This window comes from Aedes aegypti, chromosome 1 (assembly GCF_002204515.2).
Source record: "Aedes aegypti strain LVP_AGWG chromosome 1, AaegL5.0 Primary Assembly, whole genome shotgun sequence".
NCBI classification, from domain to species: Eukaryota; Metazoa; Arthropoda; class Insecta; order Diptera; family Culicidae; genus Aedes; species Aedes aegypti.
Window position 1 is genome coordinate 265,874,852 of NC_035107.1, and position 19,327 is coordinate 265,894,178.

Below are 19,327 nucleotides of genomic sequence, written 5' to 3' on the forward strand. Positions count from 1 at the left end.
AAAATGGTTTCAAACTTAAACTTGATTACCTAAATTTTCTGTAGATTAATTTTTAGGATCTGTCTATCTCTCAATCTTTTTGGAAATATTGATCAATGGATTGAGATGTCGTGAATTACACAAATAAAATAAAAAAAAATCAGCCTTCAGCAGTAAAGATTGAGTGAAAATTACGAAATTTAACAAATATTTTTACTACGTGTAACGGGCGTTCAGTAAAAAAATGAGAATGATTTCAATACCCTTCTGTGATTAAAGCAAAAAGAGAATTTTTTTTTCTCTACCAGAGAATTGCTCTCTGGATTCCCTAAAACTGGATGGCATGTTTCTTTTCGCTCAGATACTGTCAGTTCAATCGAAGATAGCGTGGAAACAGCAAGCACTCCGCGAGCGTGTTGTACGGTTTTACGTACGTGCCGAAAGAAAGGAACCCGACCAACTTGCCCCAGTGCCGTCTCATTGAAGATTTTTTCGGTTCCCTCGGTTCCCTAGTGTACAAAAATACGAGGATTCCGGATATAATTCATTGCCGTCCAGCGCTTTTGTGAGAGCATCGCGACTAAGTTGCGTCATATGGCTGATCAGGGCTCCTTCTCCAACACTGAGAAAAATCTACACGTCAAGGTCGTGTGTTTTACTTATAGATTTGCGCAATGAGGGAAACCACATGATTTGAGTGTGGTAGCCATATGGATTTCATCATTGATTTCACGGTATAATAACATGTGTATCAACATTAGGTTGTCATGTGAAACAAACATGAATTTCCAAATATTAAATCATGAAAACCAACTGATTTGATTATTGAATTCGAAATGTAGTAGCTTTAGATAGTCATGTGTAATAGAACATGAATGTCATGGAACTGAAAGAAGAAATTTGGTAGAAGAACTTTTGCTCCCCAAAATATGAATCCGCTTGTCGCAAGCTCTCTTAATTTTTTTTTTCAAACCCGTGACCCAGCAACAAGCGGGGCGCCGCAAATCCATAATTTGGGAAGCCAGGGATAAGCATATTCCATTTTTTTTCGAAACTGAAAGCTACTAAACTATACATCATAATCAATGTTTTCTTATATTAAGGTAGAATTCTCGTATATCGGTCAACTTCACTAATAAAAGAAAAATCGAATTCACAAATTTTCAACTAACACTTTCAGCTTCAAAATTTGCTTCTTCTCTTTGGAAGCATGATGATGACTGTCGTTCGACACGAGGTCCAACCGCAATTCAGTTCACTATGCATCCCATGGGTTGATCACAAACAATTTAGAAGCTTTGAACATGAAAGTCGATAGCATAGCTCATGGATTTCATCGTAACAATCTCATTGCGCATATCAATGAATCGACCAACTTGAACATGATGATTATGACACAAGAGCCAATAAGCAAACCACACTGAATCCGTGTTGGAGTGATGATCTATGCGTCCATAGGTTGACACATACGAATCTGAAGAGAAAGCTTCGGGAACTTATGTGGAAAAATATGGAATCCCTGTTGTCGGTTGATGAATCAATCCATGAAGCAAAACAAAGGAATAATTTGTAACACACACGAAGTTTGCAAGAAAATCATAGCAAATCGATATGGACGTTCATGAATCGATCCATAATTTGAAACACACAGATCGAGCGTGTGGATTTTTATCAGTGAATATTTTGTTTTCTTTCTTCTGAAGAATATAACAATATAAACAATAAAACAATTCCAGAACCATATTTCAAAATACAGTGAAACATTATGAAACATTCACTATTGATACGTACTGTTTGATTATTATTCCGAATTATAGTTAACCATAGACAAATAAAAATGCTAGTAAAGCACAATCACTTTTCGACGAATCCGAGCTGAATTAGCTAGCTCTATGTTGTGATGTAGATGTTGAAATGAGATTATAAGCGTATAGAAAACTTTTAGGATGTATTACTTGTAATTATCTAAATCAAACTTTGTTTATAGGTTTTCTTCTATCCAAAGCATTGAAAAAAGTCGTTAGCGGGAAGGGGTTAAAGACTTCTGATAGATAGGAGTCAGCTTTTTTTTTGAACAATTCAAAATCACCGCATAATTTACCTGCTGATGGTTTGTTATATTTTAGTACATTTCGATAATTATTTTTATAATTTTAGTAGATTTTGCTTCAAATTCCTAACATTGTATTTATGTAGTTTCGAATAATTTCGTTTCAGCTACAAATACAGACTTCGAACTAATAAAAGCATAATAACTTCCAGTACCGTAAAAAAATAATAATTTTTCATGGTTTTTCTTGCCTGTTTTCTAAAATATTGAAAATGCCAAACAACTGAATGCAGGAAAACAAGTACGACAAGCTTTAGGCTCCATATAAAGGGGCAGCCAAAACTACCAAAAAGTATTTTGAGATTTTTATGGTTTTATCTTTTTAAAACATACATCATGTATTGCATTATTATGATCCTTGATTGAAATTAAACTAAAATTTAAATTTCTTTTAACTTTTGTGACGACAAATTCTTTGAAGTCAAAAAAATTCACATATGTTATTTTAAAATAAAGTACAAAATTCATATTTTAGTTTAAGAAATGCAATATTTCCCTAAAGTTACGCACTATCTGACAGCTTATGGTTCAACACTTTTATCGAGCATGATGGAAAAAAATATTTGGTTTAAATTTTAGAATTATTCAATATTACACTTTAGTAATTTTGATGATTTTGAACATGAAAAACAACTCTTTTCGCGCCATGTCGCCGCCATTTACAATGTTGCACATCAATAAGCATCCTTAGATCTTACGAAAAACTTTTAATTTTTTTGCAGAAATTTGCTGATTTTCAAGTTAGAGCTACATATTTGAATAATTCAATATTGACAATTCGAGTGACAATTAGAAGTTCGGCAGTCAAAACTTCGGCGAAGTTCGGCGTAGGCATTCTAATTTGGTGCTTCGCCGACGCATAAGGATTGCCTTTGTCGGCGTAGCACTTCGGTAGAACTTTCGAACTTTCGGTGATATTTCATTTCTCTTATGAACTTCGGTCTAAAGTTAATCTGAATGCACAATATTTTACATATATTTTGACGATATTTTCCATACAAACTTTATTTAAAATATACTGATTCCTCTTGATACACATTTTGATCAAACTCGGTCAAATACAAACAAAATTTATGTTTAATCCAAGTTAAATTGCATTTCTAATAAAAAAAAGTTTAAAAACATGATTTAAAAAAGTTATGTAATATCTGAATAATCTCTTCTGTAACAAAAAACGCCAAATAACATATTCAGATTGTATATTTCATCGATTAAGGCTAAAAAACCAGTTTTAGCCGAACTTCATTTTTTTCCGACCATTTGGAATTGTACGACGGTGAGCTTCTTTGGCTTATGTACCATAAATTCGGGTCAAATTGATCAGTATTGATCGGGTGAATTTAATCACCGTGTTACACGATTTCATTTCGTGTTAATAGAGTACCAATATCAAGTAAAACTGCGATAATTGAGCGTTGTTTGTCGTAACTTTTGTCCAGTTATATATTGTGACCTTTTTTGCGTTAAAGAATGTTCAAACTTATGAGAATAATGGAAAATTCCAAAATCATGTTTAGTGTGGTATTGACAAACATCCATAAACTTTAAGTTCGAAACAAGGATTTGGACATGGTGCCAGGCTGAAAGTTTGTGAGGATGCTTTAAATATACAGTACTGGACAGAATAAAGTACGCATTGGCCGTTTTTCCATACAAAATGGTCAAGTTTGGAGATCTGAATCTCAGCTTTTAGTGGTCCGATTGATCTGAATTTTTCACCACAGCCTAGATATAACATAGATTTTACTCAATTAAAATATCACTGCATTTGAAACACAATCTTTTAAATTATTGAAAATCTCTGAATTTGCAAAAAATTGCAAAATTTAATTTTGAAAATATTTTGAAAACAATCAGTTTTACCGAAAAATGATGTTCTGCAAACTTGTGTGTCTTATCAAATTGTACATTTTTGCAGAAAGACATATTGCTCTAAATATTTTCATTTAAAAATTATTTTTACTTTAAAATTTTGTCATTTTTATCAAAATTTGAGATTTGCGATAACTTAAAAGTTCGTTAATGAAAAACTATGAATTTCTAGCCTAGCAAATTTGAGGTAACTTTCAAGCTGCGGTGAAAATTTCAGGTCAATCGGACAACTAGAAACCGAGATATAAGACTCCAAACTTGATCATTTTGTATGGAAAAACGGCCAATGCGTACTTTATTCTGTCCAGTACTGTATCCCCAGAACAAAATGTATCATATAAATTCGTACAAATTTGGTAATTTTGTTGAAATAATTCAATTTCTGTTAGATGCTAGGATTCTATTGGAAATTGCCTACATTTAAGCGTTTTCCGCGGTATTCTTCAAGTTTAATTATTGAATATTTCCATATATATTGTATTGTTAAGAATTTAGACAGCATAATTGGATTTAGGGACCCCAAATTAGTTATGTAGAGTTGTTTTCAAAACTAAAAATAATTGCATTAACAAGCGATCACTTTCACCCCGAAATGGGATCTCACGGTTTTTTATTTTAGACATAATTTTTAGCACTAAAATTACATTTGTTAGAAAATTTCAGTACATGGGCCAATGAGGTTCACCATCGTACTTATTTTCCTGCATTCAGTTGTTTGACATCGACAACATTCTAGAAAACACACCTAAAAAACCGAGAAAAATTATCAATTTCACCCGAAATAACGGTACCAACATTTTCTAAAAATCGTCTCTAAAATAAAAAAAAAAAAAACGGGGGATCCCATTTCGGGGTGAAATTGATCACTTGTCATTGCGATTATTGTTAGTTTTTGAAACGGCTCTACATGATTAATTTGAGCTCACTGAAACCGAATATGCTTGCTCAATTGTCAACAATGCAATATTTATGGAAATAATGGATTGTTAAATTCCAAAATTTGCACAAAAACGTTTAAATGTAAACAATGTCCTAAAAAATTTCCTGATATCTAATAGAAATTCAATTATTCAACTGTATGTGAATTCGCGTTTTGAAGATGAAATCTGGTTCCGGGAATATTGAGTAGTGTCTGGTCTTTCGATTCCATAACATGCTCTTGCAGGGCGAGCGATGAAATCAAGACCAATTGTTTTCGGTCCGCGTGGCGCGAGTGCGAAAAGAGATTCGCGTTTGTAGTGTGTGGTCTTCCGATTCCATGGCATGGAGTTGTGTTTGATCTTCCGACCTTGACGCTTGCTCCTGCGGGGGCCGGCGATGAGGGCAGGATCAAACATGTCGCGCGTTTGTCGAGTGAGAGTGAAAAAAAAACCGCGATCACTTAGTTGTTCTTCCGACCTTGACGCTTGCTCTTGCGGGGGCCGGCGATGAGGGCAGGATCAAACATGTCGCGCGTCGATCGAGTAAAGTGAAAAAGTGCCGCTTTCGATTAGTTCTTTTTGATCTTCCGACGTTGACGCTTGCTCCTGGGCAGTGCGTCAAGAAAGCCCGAGCAGTCGTCAGTTGTTTTCCCTCACGGGTTGCACGCCTATTTTCTCTGAGTGCTTTTATATAGCCTATTAAACGAGTGAAGTTCAAAGAGGATTGTTGCTGCTCAAGGATGACGGATCAATTGGTGAGCTCGTTTTATGCTACTGTTTCTAATCTATAAAATATGTATGATTGCACCCTTAATCGTTACAACGGTAAGACGTAAATATGATTTTTCAAAAAAATATGAATGGTTCGTCACTGTGAGTGTCGACATAAACTCTGATTCATAAATTATTTATGTCTAATTTTTTTTTATTCAAACACTTTCTTCTTTTTACCTTTATTTTTGTAATTAAAAAAAACTTTGAATGGTTCGACACTTCAAGTGTAGACTTCCAAAAGGTTCACTTTATTCAACAAACTTTGAAACGTTCGTCACATCAAGTGTCGGCATATTTTTTCTCTACATAGATGTTGTTCATATCAAATGAAAATATTATATTTACATATAAGCATGTTTATATCTCACAAATAATTATTTATCATGGTCTAATCGCTTATCAAAGTGAATCCTGTGACCCAACGATCCTTCCCATTAACAAAAATCCCTCCCAGTAACCTTTGTGGAGATGCAGAGGCAAACACGGTCTCCAAATAGCAAAGATTACACACTAACATTCCTTCCCTCAATCCCACCTGACTACAAGGACGTGGCCGGCGCCGTTATTGACCATGTATAAATAGAGGCACTGAATTATGCACACTGAAGAAGATTATGGCCAATCCCAGCCGAACTTCTAGTTGATTCTTTGTGCATTTTCACTGACTTCGGTCAATCACGGAATAGCAACCATTGATATGTGTAGTCAGTCTAAGCTAAGCTAAGCTAAGCTGAAATCTGGTTCCGGGAATATTTTAAGCATCCTCACAAACTTTCAGGTTGATACTATGTTCAAATCCTTGTTTAGAACTAGAAGTTCATGGATCTTTGTTAATACTGAACTGCACATAATTTTGAAACTTTTTATCATTTTCATGGTAATAAACATTATTTAACATAAAACAACTTCACAACACACAAATCGACAAACAACATTGATTTCCTGTAGGTTAAATTGATATTTGTGCTCCATTAGGAAGAAATAAAATTGTGTGACACGGTGATCAATTTCACCCTACTGATCGATTTCACCCGAATTTACGGAATCTTAAATAGTTTAAGTACATCATAATCGAATTACAATAGATCACCGTTTCCGGGAAATTTGGCGATATATTTCGGTGGAATATTTCAACAAAGTCCTAATGCAAAATCGAGTGTTCGATGAGCATGTTCGAAATTTAAAGCTAAACAATATTGAATAATTAGTAAAATTTCAAAATTAGTTTAATCATTAGAAAATACGTAAATCTTGTACATTTTATACTCAGGTGAGGTCAAGGAGAAACAAATGTTTAACTTTAGGAAATCTGGAGTCTTAAATTAATTTCTGTTTCGTTACAGAGACTGTCTAAAACTGTAGGATCCATTTGTGTCTCTAGGGGAAGAATGTTCCATAGGCAGACTCCATGTACTAATATACTTCGTCTCAGTTGAGTTGAATAGGGAGGTACGACGAATGTAGTATCTCGAGATCAGAGTCTATGCACAAAACGGATTGTTGATTTGAAACATCGCTGCAAAGGCCGATATTCTTGACACTGTCAGTTGGTACGATTACTTCATTGCATAAGACTTTGTCGAACTGGGTTATGACAGTACCTTCACGGGTGAAGATGATGGCTTGTGTCTTCTTGGGATTTGAAGCGAAACTGTTAATAGTTGCTCAGTGTTCGATTGCCGAAAGGTCGGTGTTGATTTTGTCAATCAGAATATCTAGTTGTTCGACGGGGCCAGTTACATAGATCATCGGCGTACAGGTGATATTTGCACTGAACAACGTTTGGTATTCTGTTCATGTAGAGTGAGAAGAGGAGTGCACTAAAGTAAAGCCCTTGCGGCGTGCCATCGGTTAGTCGGTGCTCGGCCGACAGAATGTCTCCCACTTTAACCACTTGACTCCTGTTGCCAATAAAAGATCCGAGGAGATTGCAGACTGAAGTACATAGGCCGGATTCGCATTCGAGTTCAAACTGTAGCTTGCAATGGCCGACAGCGTTGAAGGCAACGGAAAAATCTACTAGCACCATGACTAGTACCATAGGTTCTTGTCGAAACGGCCGTAGATATCGCGTACAACTTGATCTGAATAAGGAGGATGGTAGTTAAGCAGCAGTACACGATGACCTTCGACGAAGAAATGATTCAACTGATCAGCATCGATATCTTCGCGATCCAGGTTCTTCTTTGAAGGATTGTGGACGCCTTCTCTTTTTAAGTGGTTACAAAGTTATTTGGCAGGAAGGTCATGACTCATGAGACTTTTCATTTTGTCCCGTGTCTGCAATATTTCTTACCCCGATTGCTTGTTCTATTTCTTTGGGGATCCACGGCGTTTTCTTGTGCCTGACGGTAATTACTTTTTCTGGTACATGTTGATCGAAAAGTACTTGGAACTCGGAGGACAGGAGTTGAGATTTCGATTCGATGTTTTCAGGTCTATAGTTCTTAGCCTGAAAATCCACCTGAAGACGAATGGGTCCAGTTCTGCGAAGGCTGTGGATCGTGCTGTGGACAGAAGCAGCTGGAGGCACTCGTATATCGGTGATTAGGTACACAATTTCGTAGTCGGAAATGTCACTTGCAGGTAACGTGCCAACCCTTCGCACGTTTTGGGGCAAATCAGTGACCAGAAGATCGATCGTAGTTGAACTCCTCTCGGTAATGCGGGTTGCAGGTGTATTGAGAATGCTGAGATTAAAGGTGTGGTGGATCGTCTTGAAAGATGTTGCATTGTAGCTAAGTCTATCTTCTTTAACATTGTGATGTTGTGGTCATCAACAATAAATATTCGATCGTAGCCGAAATCCAAGAGGTCTAGCGAACATCTGGTTGGCTACAGAAGGGTTGTAAACTACTGCTACACAGATCTTAAGATTGTTTATTTTAATTTTCACGGCTAGAAACTCGAGGCGCGAAGTGGTAGGTAGATCTGCATTGTGCGTTGATTTCAGGATAGGATATAGTCCAAATAGGTGGTAGTTCTTTTAATAAAGAAGTAGTTTGACACCATCTATTGCGTATTCGAGTCCTCGAACGTTGATGTGTCCTATACGCAGACTATATGCAGACATTATGTACGATGGTCGTCGGCTTGGCGTGTAATACTAGTGTAACGAAGGAGTAGTTTGTGGCACAAGCGTCGTAGAAGATATAAGTTTGGGCTGCATCTTCGAAGGCGTTGGTGATTTGGACGAGGTACTCAATGTCAATCAATTCATCAATTGGGCAGCACGTATTTTGCCCAGGTAATCGAACGGACACTCGATCATGCGTTCATGATCATACGATCATCAGTTTCTGCTGTTTGAGTCGGAGCGCTAGTTTACGAATCCGGGAGGTATCAAGTGAAAGCACCTCTTTTATAGTAAATCTGTACTCAATAGGATAACTTGTTTCCAAGGCACGAAAATTCGCATTTTCGAAGCACTACATCTTTAGCTCTGCGATCAGCAATCACTACAATGATGGTGGGAGTTACCGATCAGTCGGTCCATTTAGATGGCTCAGAGAGCACACGGAAGCACGATTGCAGCTGTGAGAGCAAGTGTTAAAGACCAAGAAATTGGAGTACTGACGTTCTCGTTCTTCTTGATAGCACTTTATTGATAGCAAGACGGCAACTGTTGGTGTTTTCTGCAAGTGTGCTCGCACAATTTATTTTTATCGAAAAAAAAATTAAAAAAAAGGTCTACAAAATTTTGGAGTCAAATCGCTTTATTTTTATTTTTTTATTTTTACATATTTTTCTTAGTTAAACAGTCGGTTCGGTAGTCCAAAAGCCCAGTATTTTTTACTGGCCAGATTAAATGTGTTTTTGTGTCATTACTGTTTTTTCGTTTCCACTGAGAGGCATCAAAGTATTAGTTTCTGTACAATTCTTTTTTAGATTGCTCTGAGATTTATGAAAAAGTCAATCCATAAAGATGTAATGTACAGTCTGGCGTAGCAAGCTTCCCTAGATTCTTCTTCATCTTTCGAGCATTACGACCCTACTGCGACAGAGCCTTCTTCCCACTTAAGTGCTATTATGAAGGCGTTTCCACAGTTGTTAACTGAGAGCTTTGTTTTGCCAATTGACATTTTTTGCATTTGTAGGGTCGATGTACCAATAGCCGCATAGCTAAGAACAAAAATTCGTATAAAATCGAAAAATAACGCTAGCGTCATAGTTTTTACATAATCTGAAAGCTTTTTATCTTGGTTTTGTGGGCAAAATATAAAAACTACGAAAACTCAAATGTTTGTATTTATTATCGCGTGTGCCACTATAGGAATACATGTGCCTATAGTAGCACTATTTCTAATTTCTGTTCCTATAGTAGCACTAGCATCACGGCGTTGGCAAAATACTCATCAAAACCGTATTTTTACAAAACATTCATATTTTTCCTACAAAGTGTGGATCAAAAGCTTTCGTTTGATGCAAAAAAAAATCTTAATTCATCAATTATGTCGTATAATAAAAAATAGTTGCTCTCAGTAGTGCTACTATAGGAACAATAGGTTTACTATAGGCGCAAGGGAGCTCAAATTTTAAGCAAAACTAATTATTTCGATCATTTTTTGAACAAAATCAATATGTGTATCAATGGTACTTAGATAAATAGCTCCTGACATTCATGTCATAAAATGTTTTGAAAAGATTTATAGCAAAACGGACGTAAAAAGCCACTAGTGCGACTATAGGGGACTGTCCACTAAGGGAACACTGACCTTATATAAATAGTGTATAGATATTATATGCCTTGGGAAGTCGACAAAAGTTTCTTTATGAAGAGATCTTCCACCGGCGCGATTCGAGCCTACGACCCTCAGGCTTGGTCTTGCTGAACAGCTGCGCGTTTACCGCTACGGCTATCTGCGCCCCTAAGTCAAAACATCCAAAACAAACGTAAATTTCGACCAATATCTCATTTTTTTCAATATAATTCACTTTAAATTTACACGATCATGTAACATTCAAGCATATCAAGTTAAAATTTATATGTATATTCATATTCATTTGAATGTACATGAAGCAGTGATTATACATGAATTTGTTTTGTTTTTACTTTAGTCTCCAGTTTGCATTACATTGATATTTATATATTTTTTCTGTGTACTTGCCTAATTCTACGCTCCAAGATATTGAGGAATTAAGCATGGAGTTCATATCAAACTGCACAATCCAAATATGCCTCTAAGCCGCAGAGTACTAGATCTCTATAGCAATACAAAATAATCCGATTTCTTTCCCTTGGTTAACTATGGATTCTGAAGAAAATATTAAAATATCATACAACAATTTTGAATATCTCCAACACTGCTCACCATGGTGATGGTGAACCCAACAAGCAGACAAGAGAGCGGAAGAACATTACATCTTTCGAGTCTCGTAAGACGTGATGCTATGTTGCGCCAACTCTACGGAGCACCGTATACGAAACCACTGGATCTGAGCAGTGAGAGAGTGTTACATACAGCCTCCTTTGCACTTATCGAAGTGCTGATGTAGATGTAGATACACCCTTCTACCACCATCCGAAGCGCAAACCAAGATTCCTTCGTCCTTCAACCCTACGCACTCACTTTTTTCAAACGGCAACACAGCGATAGGATCGCTCAATTCCGCATTCAATCGGCTCGTTTCGAAAACACTTCCCAATGGTTTCGATTTTTTACGGAATCATAAAACCTCACTTCACTGCGCAACCGAGAGGAAGCGATTGGTAGATAGAATATCAACCACCACGGAAACCAGTCGCGAAAAATTGGAGGCGATCAATCGCAACGGTCAAGAACGACTCTCATCCACTGACTGACTGTCTGACTGGACTAGGAATGATGCCCGTGACTGATTGTCACAAGATGTCACACGCCGCGAGAGAGCAGATGAAGAGAGCGAGAGTATGATAATCGTGCTCGCATCGAACGCACGCACATTATCTAGAAATTCTCGCTCTCCATTTCTCTCGGTGCATCAGGGGAATTGTGAGCGTGTGCACGACGGCTATGTCAATCGATCGATAGAACTTGTGCGGTGTCACAAACACTGAGACCAGGGGTGTGTTTGATAGAAACGTCACATCAATCTTTTATTATGACAGCTTGAGTGGAGAGATGTGAGCAGACAAATGTCAAACGGTTCCACTAGTCGCCGCCAGAGTATGAAAAAAAAAATTGAAATGACCGTCTCTAGGGCGAAATTTTTATGTTTTAATATTGCGGCGCTCATTTTAAATCCACATCCAGCGGCGGCGGTAACGCGTAGAAGATATGCGCGCAATTCAAGCACAACGTCAACATTCAAGTAGGCTTGGATATTTTCGTTCTTCATGGACGCAAATGTTTCAAATTTGATAAATCTGAAGCATTTGGAGATTTTTATTATCGCCGCGACGGTAAATCGACATTTTCAGATAATCGCATTACGTGGATTTATCTTGCAGAGCACAATATTGCTCCAAATTTGAAAAAAAAAATATCTGACTTTATTCTGACTTCTCACTACTTTGAATCTGTCAACAGCATATTTGGAACAAAAATTTTATCCAATGTATGTTTTGTGAGTCGATATTTGTTCAATATTACTGTCAAATTTTAAAACAGAAAGAAAATATGTTAGAACATATGTTATGTCTCATCCCTGATGGTTCTGAACATTCCACCTCTTTAAGGTGAAACAGTTTGGAATCAACTTTCTAGATTGCACTAAAATTTCAAAAGCACAAATCTCGCGAAGAAAACTTCCAACAACACCGCTCTTTTTATTTTGGCTTTGTGCACTAGCAGTAAGCTTAAAATATAAAGATCAGAAATGTTTGCCAACTATTTCTCTAGTTTAGTGCCTTTGAAAACGTCAGTAGGGGCACAAGTCTGCCATTGTGACGGCCATCTTTAGATTTCGAGATGTTTCACCTAAACCTTCCTTGTACATTGAGCAAAAGTTACACATTTTGTATTAAGGGTCAATAGAAACGCAATCAAAAATCAATTTTTGAACCAATTTTCGTTCTTTCAGCTCTATATGAATGATATGAAACCAGCGAATGGAACCCAATCGCCATTTTTATGACCAGTACTCAATTGAATACTGAAAAAGGCAGTTCAAATATGGCTCCAGAAAATCCCACAGAAGTTCCTTCAGGAAAATCTTCAATTATTACTTCAAGTATTACTCCCAATGTATCTCCAAAAATTTCACCAGAGGCTCTTCTTGAGATTTTTCCAGGGCTTCCTTCGAAGAATTCTCAAGGGATTCAATTAGAAATACCTCCGAGATAATCTACAGTAATCTATGCAGCGCTTTCTCCGGGGATTTTACTAAAGATTGTCTGTGCTTCGGGAAAAACTTTTGATCACTACGATGTTTGACTCAAAATACTGGGCTCCAAGAATACCTTTAGCAATTCCATCCGGATTTCTGCAGGAAAATTTACAGGGATTTTTCTTGAAATTTCGCAAGAAGTTTCCACAGGAATGCCTCCAGTGATTCCTTCAGAGATTCCTCAAGTAAAATTTTTACTAGGATTTCTCCAGGAATTTCTCCATGGATTCTTCCAGGAATTATTCTAGATATTCCTCAAGGAATTCTTCAAGAGATTTATCCTGATATTCTTTCAGAGATTCCTCCAGAGACTCTATCAAGGATTCATCCTGGAATAATTCTATCAAGGATTCATCCTGGAATAACTCTATAAGGATCCTTGCAGAGATGTCCCCAAGTCTTTCTCCAGGGGCTACACTCTTCAAGGCTTACTCCAGATATTTCATAGAAATTCCTCCATGGATTCCTCCAAGGATACAAGCAGCGATATCGCCAGGTAGTCCTTTTCCGGGGTCCATGGATTCCTCCAGAGATCCCTCCAGGGATTTCATCAGGAAATTCTCCAGGAATTTCACCAGATATTCTTCCAAGGGTTCTACAAGAAATCACTTCATGATTTTTTTTAGGTATTCCTCCAGAAATTCCTTAAGAATACCTCCCGGAAAATCGCTACGTAAGGATTCTCTCAGAAATTTTTAAATAAATCCTCCGGAGATTCTTCCAAGAATTTTGCTGAAAATTCCTCCAAAGGTCAACCATGGAATCATCGTCCAGAGTATTTATCAGAAAAAAAAACTCTAAAAATTTCTCCAGGGATTACATTAGAAAAGTCTCTACCTAGATTCGTCTAGGAAAATCACTTTATGGATTCTTCCAGATATTTCTCCAGAAATTTCTACATGGATTTCTCCAAGATTTATCCAGGGACTCCTTCAGAAATATATCTGCAGAGATTTCTCCCGCATAATTTTCATAGTGATTTTGCCAAGGATTCCTCTCCAGAGATTTTTCCTGAGATGCCCACGGTGTGTTTCGTAGAACAAGTTTATTACAAAAAAATAGGTAAGTCTGAAACTTCTCCACAATAAAGTATAGGTTTCTCGCGTTAATTTGCTGCTAAAACCAAAATAATCGGTCGGGGGGTCCAGAGTAATTTTTTTGATTTCGAGAGACTTGCACATATGTTTGAATTTGCCTATCTATGTGTTTATGTACATTAGGGCGGATCCCAAACCCATTTTAGCCTCATGATGTTAGTTTCTGATCTTTTCATAAGCACTGTGCCATAAAGAAAATAACATAAAAAATATAAGATTTGAAACTTCTAAAATACCATCCAAATTAGCGTATTTTTCAGCACCATGGGGCAAGTACCGTTTTGATTCATATTACGGACACTTAAGGACTCAGGGAAATATAACCCAGCATAGAGCATACAAAAAAAAACATTCTGTATGATTCCTTAGCGCTATCGAGCGTCGAAAGCCCTTTACTTTCGAACGGTGGGTGAAGAATACGCTTCCGCAACTTCAATAATTTTAAATAAATGAAAATGTGTGGCCTTTTCATGATTCTTATTCCGGACGCTTCCTCACTTTTGCCTCATATTCCGGACACTTTGAATCGAATTCCGGACAGCTCATGATAATCATTAATGGAACAGTCAAATCATCAATCAAAATCGTTAAACCACCAAAGAGACATCTAAGGTAGTTGGGCATTATACATTTTCAAAGATATTTATGGAAAAAGTTTACTAAAAGAAGCCTTGAAATTGAGAACTTTTGAACAGTAAAAATTGAAACATTTCGCGTGAAATGTTTCCCATACAAAGTAGAGTGTCCGGAATTTGAAGCTGTCCGTAATATGAATCAAAACGGTATATTACATGCCTTATAACAAGGTTTATCACATGCGAAGCTCTCTACTAGTTAATTCGAATAACTGAAATTGTGTTGTTTGAAAGGCGGATAAGTCACTTTTGTATCTAGGGGTCATGCACAAATTACGTCACGCTCCAAGGGGGGGGGAGGTGGTTAAGCCATGCGTGACAAGCCTTACAAAATTATCGGAGGACTCGAGAAGCAGACAACCGGTAACTCACTGGTCACTCGCTGGTGGCGACTAATCAATAAAATTTTCAACGCAAAAGGTTGTCAGGTTCTCAAGATACAAATCTACAAACAAGCTCTTGAAAATTCGAGGTTTGATATCGATGCATCTTCACCTATTAAAAATATTTCCTAATAACTTCTTACATGATTATGACCAATTTAAGTACGATTTTCAAGGTTTTTCGTGGACAATAACTAAAATGACGTTTGAGACAGTTTTGCAATTATGCGTATATCATATGTCATATATGCTTATTACAGCTCTTTTGAGCAAGAACAACTTAACCTTCCAAGCCAAGGTGTTCAAATTGTTTGATCTTGCAGTTTGTCCCGTATCTATGTTCAACGCAATGTGTGTCGGTACAAAAACACATATCCATGAATACGTCACACAAAATAAAAAAAAAATGTTCTGGACCCCCCGACCGATTATTTTGATTTTGGTCGCAAATGAAAGAGCAAAGTCTAATTGTTTTTAGTTCGAAATTTCAGACTTACCTATTTTTTTGTAATAAAGTTCATCCACAAAGACACCGTGTGCCTTCTGAAATTTACCCAGGTTATTCTTCAAAATTTCCTTCATCAATTAACCCAGCTAACCTTTCAATGATTCATTCAACAATTTACCCAGGTATACCTTCAGAGATTCCTACACGAATTTCTCCAGGGATTCTTACAGAGATTTACCCAGCAATTTCTTCAGGAATTTCACCATTGATTACTCCAGAAATATCTCAACATGGGTTACTCTAAAACTGTTCCAGAGATGTCTTCGAAAATTCCTTCAGAGCGTCCTGCAAGAATTTTCTCTAAAGATTTTCCAAGGAATCTTTCAGGGTTTAGGCAAGAATTCCTCAAATCTCACTAGAGATTCCTACAGAGATTTACCCAGCAATTTCTCCAAGGATTACTCCAGAAATATCTCAAAATGGGTTACTCTAAAAACTGTTCCAGAGATTTCTTCGGGAATTCCTTCAGACGCTCCTGCAAGATTTTTTTCCTAAAGATTTTCCAAGGAATCTTTCAGGGTTTAGGCAAGGATTCCTCAAATCTCACAAGAGATTCCTACAGAGACTTACCAGGAAATTTCTTCACAAATTTCTCCAGGTATTACTCCAGAAATATGTAAACAAGGGTTTCTCTAAAAACTGTTCTAGAGATTTCTTCGGGAATTCTTTCAGAGAGTCATGCATGATTTTTATCTAAGGATTTTCCAAGGGTCCTTCAGGGTTTAGGCACGAATTTCTCAAAGCATTCTCTGGGATATTCTTCTATAGATTACTCTAGGGATTCCTCCATGTAATACCACAGAGGTTTCTCCATATTTTTTTTTCTAGAGGGGATCATCTAGGGATATCTAGGGATTACTCCTAGGATTTCCACATGAAATTTTTCTAGATGTTCCTCCAGGGATGGCTTAAAGAATTTCTGCTTTCCAAAAACTTCTTCAGTAAAGGAGTTTCTCAAGCCATTTCAGGAAAAAATCTTGGAATCTTTAAAGACATTCTTAGGGAAATTTCTGATTAAATCCTTAGAGAAGTGCATGAGGGAACCTTTACAGGAAATTGTACAAGAATTTTTAGAGGTCAATAACGAATTTCTGGAAAAAAAATCTCAAGGAATTCCTGGAGGATTACTTTGAGAAATCTTTGGAGTGATGCATGTAGCAAGTAGATATCCCTGGGAGAATTCGTGAAGGAAAATCTTGAAGTAATTTCTTGTAGAATCCCTGGAGGAATTCCTGGCGGAATCTCTGAAAACATTCTTGATAGAATCCTTGAAGAAATCTTCGGAATAAATCCTGGAGGAATATCGACCTGTCCTGGCGAAAATTTCTACAAGTATGCTTGGAAGAATTTCTGCAGAAATCACTGGATATGTAATATGATCAATTCTTTAAGATCCCTGGCGGAATTCCTCAATAAGGCCAAGATTTCTTTTTCTGGTGGAACCTTGGAGGAATCTTTATAGGAATATCAGAAAACACTTCTGAAGAATCCTTGAAGAAATCTGAGGAATCCCTAGAGAAATCCCTAGAATAATAGCCTCAAAATTGCCGGCGAAATTCCTGGAGGAATCCCAGTAAAGATTATACTGGAGGAATTACTGGAGTAACTCCTTGCAAAATCTCTAGAAGAATGTTTTCCTGGAGAAATCTTTAAAATAATCGTTGGAGAAAACCCTAGAGGAACACCTGACAGAATTCCTGGAGGAATTGCTGAAGGTATTCCTGGAGCCCTGTCGGTCCGGTCTAAAAATCTAGTAACAATCAAAAGTTCTCCCTAGCTGAACTCCTATAGGAACACTCGGAGGAATCTCTGGCGAAATCCCTAGTGAAATTGAGAAATCGCTGTAAGGATTACGGAAGAGATTATCACTGGAGTAATCCTTGAAGTAATTTCTGGTGAAACCTCTGGAAGAATGTCTGGAGAAATGGTTGGTGGAAACATTGGAGATATTTCGGGAGCAACTATTGACGGAAACTCTGGAGGTTTTACTGAAGGAATTCCTAGAGCTATATTTGAGCTGGAGTCAAAACAGCACGAAAATGTTTTTTTTTAGAAAGTGAAAATAGTCAGAAAATTTAAGATTTCTGTCTCTTTTCTCTACAAAGTTACAGTTTCTTTAGAGTTTGGTCAAGAATGACCCCGATGCACAAGGTAGGTTAAGGTACTATGCAAATTCAAATGATTGATAGAATCAATAAAACTACTAAGGGAAGATTTTAAAGATCATTTGCTGTTATGAATGAGTTGTTATATTCTTTCAAATGAGGATATTTATATTCTTATATTCTTTTTTTTGAGGACCTCTTGTAGAGTGTCGATAATTTTCCAACAAGGTTATACACACACCCCTATTCTTGTTAACGTTCGAATGCTCTTTCGATCGAAAACCATTTTGAACTCCCGTTTACACCAGCAAAATCTAGTGGGCCATGGATTCGAACGAATAGGATTCAATAGAAAGTTACATACTCCGTAGGCTAACTACGGATCAAACTTTCGATCGAATCCTATTCTTTCGAATCCATGGCTTACTTGATTTTGCTGGCGTAAACCGGAACCTTTTTCTTGTTCACGGCGAATCCAACTTTCGCTCGAATCCTATTCATTCGAATGCATAGCCCACTTGAATTTGACGTAGTAAACTGGAATGCAAAACGGCTTTCGAACAAAAGAGAGTTCGAACGTAAACAAGAAAAGAGGTGGATACCATACATCACCCTCATTCTTTTTTACGGCGGATCCAATTTTTGAATCTCCTATTCGTTCGAATCCACCGCCCCTATTCTTGTTTACAATAATAGGGGTGTATATCAATCTTATGGATTCCGACATGACAAGAGGCTACTTAATCAAACAATGGATTTCGGAGAAAATAAATAGAACTTTTAATTCCAGTCTATTAAAAACATCTTATACTTTTGAATTTATTTGATAAAAATACCATTTTCACTAAATCAAAAAGCATCCAGAAATGCTCACCGACAATAATGCGATTGCCTATAGAGATATAACAATACTACGAGTATCAGCCTTGTGTAATAGTAGTGTACATAGGAGGAGTACGCTCACAGTAGTTTGGTTTCATAAAATTGTTCTAACGGTGATTATAATCACTGTTTTGCCTTATGCTTTTTTATTTATTTTTTCTCTAATAATACAAGCTTAAACGTCTATTGGTTCCGGATCAGTCGTAACGGGATCGGGTGTGGTTGGTAGATGACTAGTACCCGGGTCGTAGTCAGCGTGGTTGTCTCCTGGCAGCTCGACGTATTCGGAATCCCTACGGGAAAGATAAATGGATTTATTAGAATTAGACAGCTGCAATATGCCGGCGACAAGATTGCATCGTTATCCGAGAACCATGATGTGTTAGTAGCAGGCTTCCGAATTCTCACTCACTCTCACGATAATGGATTTATCCCTCACAGCAATTTTCAGCGATCAGCTGCCTTGGGATTTTATCCGTCCACAAAACAAAGCGAAAATAGATAATTGCACATTTCCGCAGCTGCGAGAAGTTTGTTTTCTCTTTCTCCGATCCATGGAGAATTTTTCCTGTATCCATCGCCACGAGCAGCAGTTGCTTTTATGCACCAAATTAACCACTCCTTTCGTCAAGTTGGTGTGGTAGCATGGTTAGCGTGCACGCATCGCGGTTGTTTTTAGCAATGTTCTAGGTTCGAATCCCATCGCCGGCACTAGTTTTTGTTTATCCACATAGTGATACTTCTCCGGAGCAGT

The 19,327-nt window shown here is 37.2% G+C and overlaps 2 protein-coding genes across 11 annotated transcripts in view; both read right to left on the reverse strand.

Moving 5' to 3' along the window:
* LOC5567507 (G protein-coupled receptor kinase 2) overlaps positions 1-11,471 on the reverse strand; it is a 353,686-nt gene extending 342,215 nt beyond the window's left edge. For all 4 annotated transcript variants that reach the window (XM_021837716.1, XM_021837714.1, XM_021837712.1 and 1 more), the window contains exon 1: positions 11,226-11,471. The gene's annotated coding sequence lies outside the window, so the exon portion shown is untranslated. The remainder of the gene's footprint in view (positions 1-11,225) is intronic.
* A 7,014-nt stretch (positions 11,472-18,485) lies between these two features.
* LOC5567506 (cystinosin homolog) overlaps positions 18,486-19,327 on the reverse strand; it is a 72,598-nt gene continuing 71,756 nt past the window's right edge. For all 7 annotated transcript variants that reach the window (XM_021837721.1, XM_021837720.1, XM_021837717.1 and 4 more), the window contains one exon: positions 18,486-18,866. In XM_021837721.1, coding sequence (XP_021693413.1) covers positions 18,749-18,866 — 118 coding nt within the window. In that variant the 3' untranslated portion in view covers positions 18,486-18,748. The remainder of the gene's footprint in view (positions 18,867-19,327) is intronic.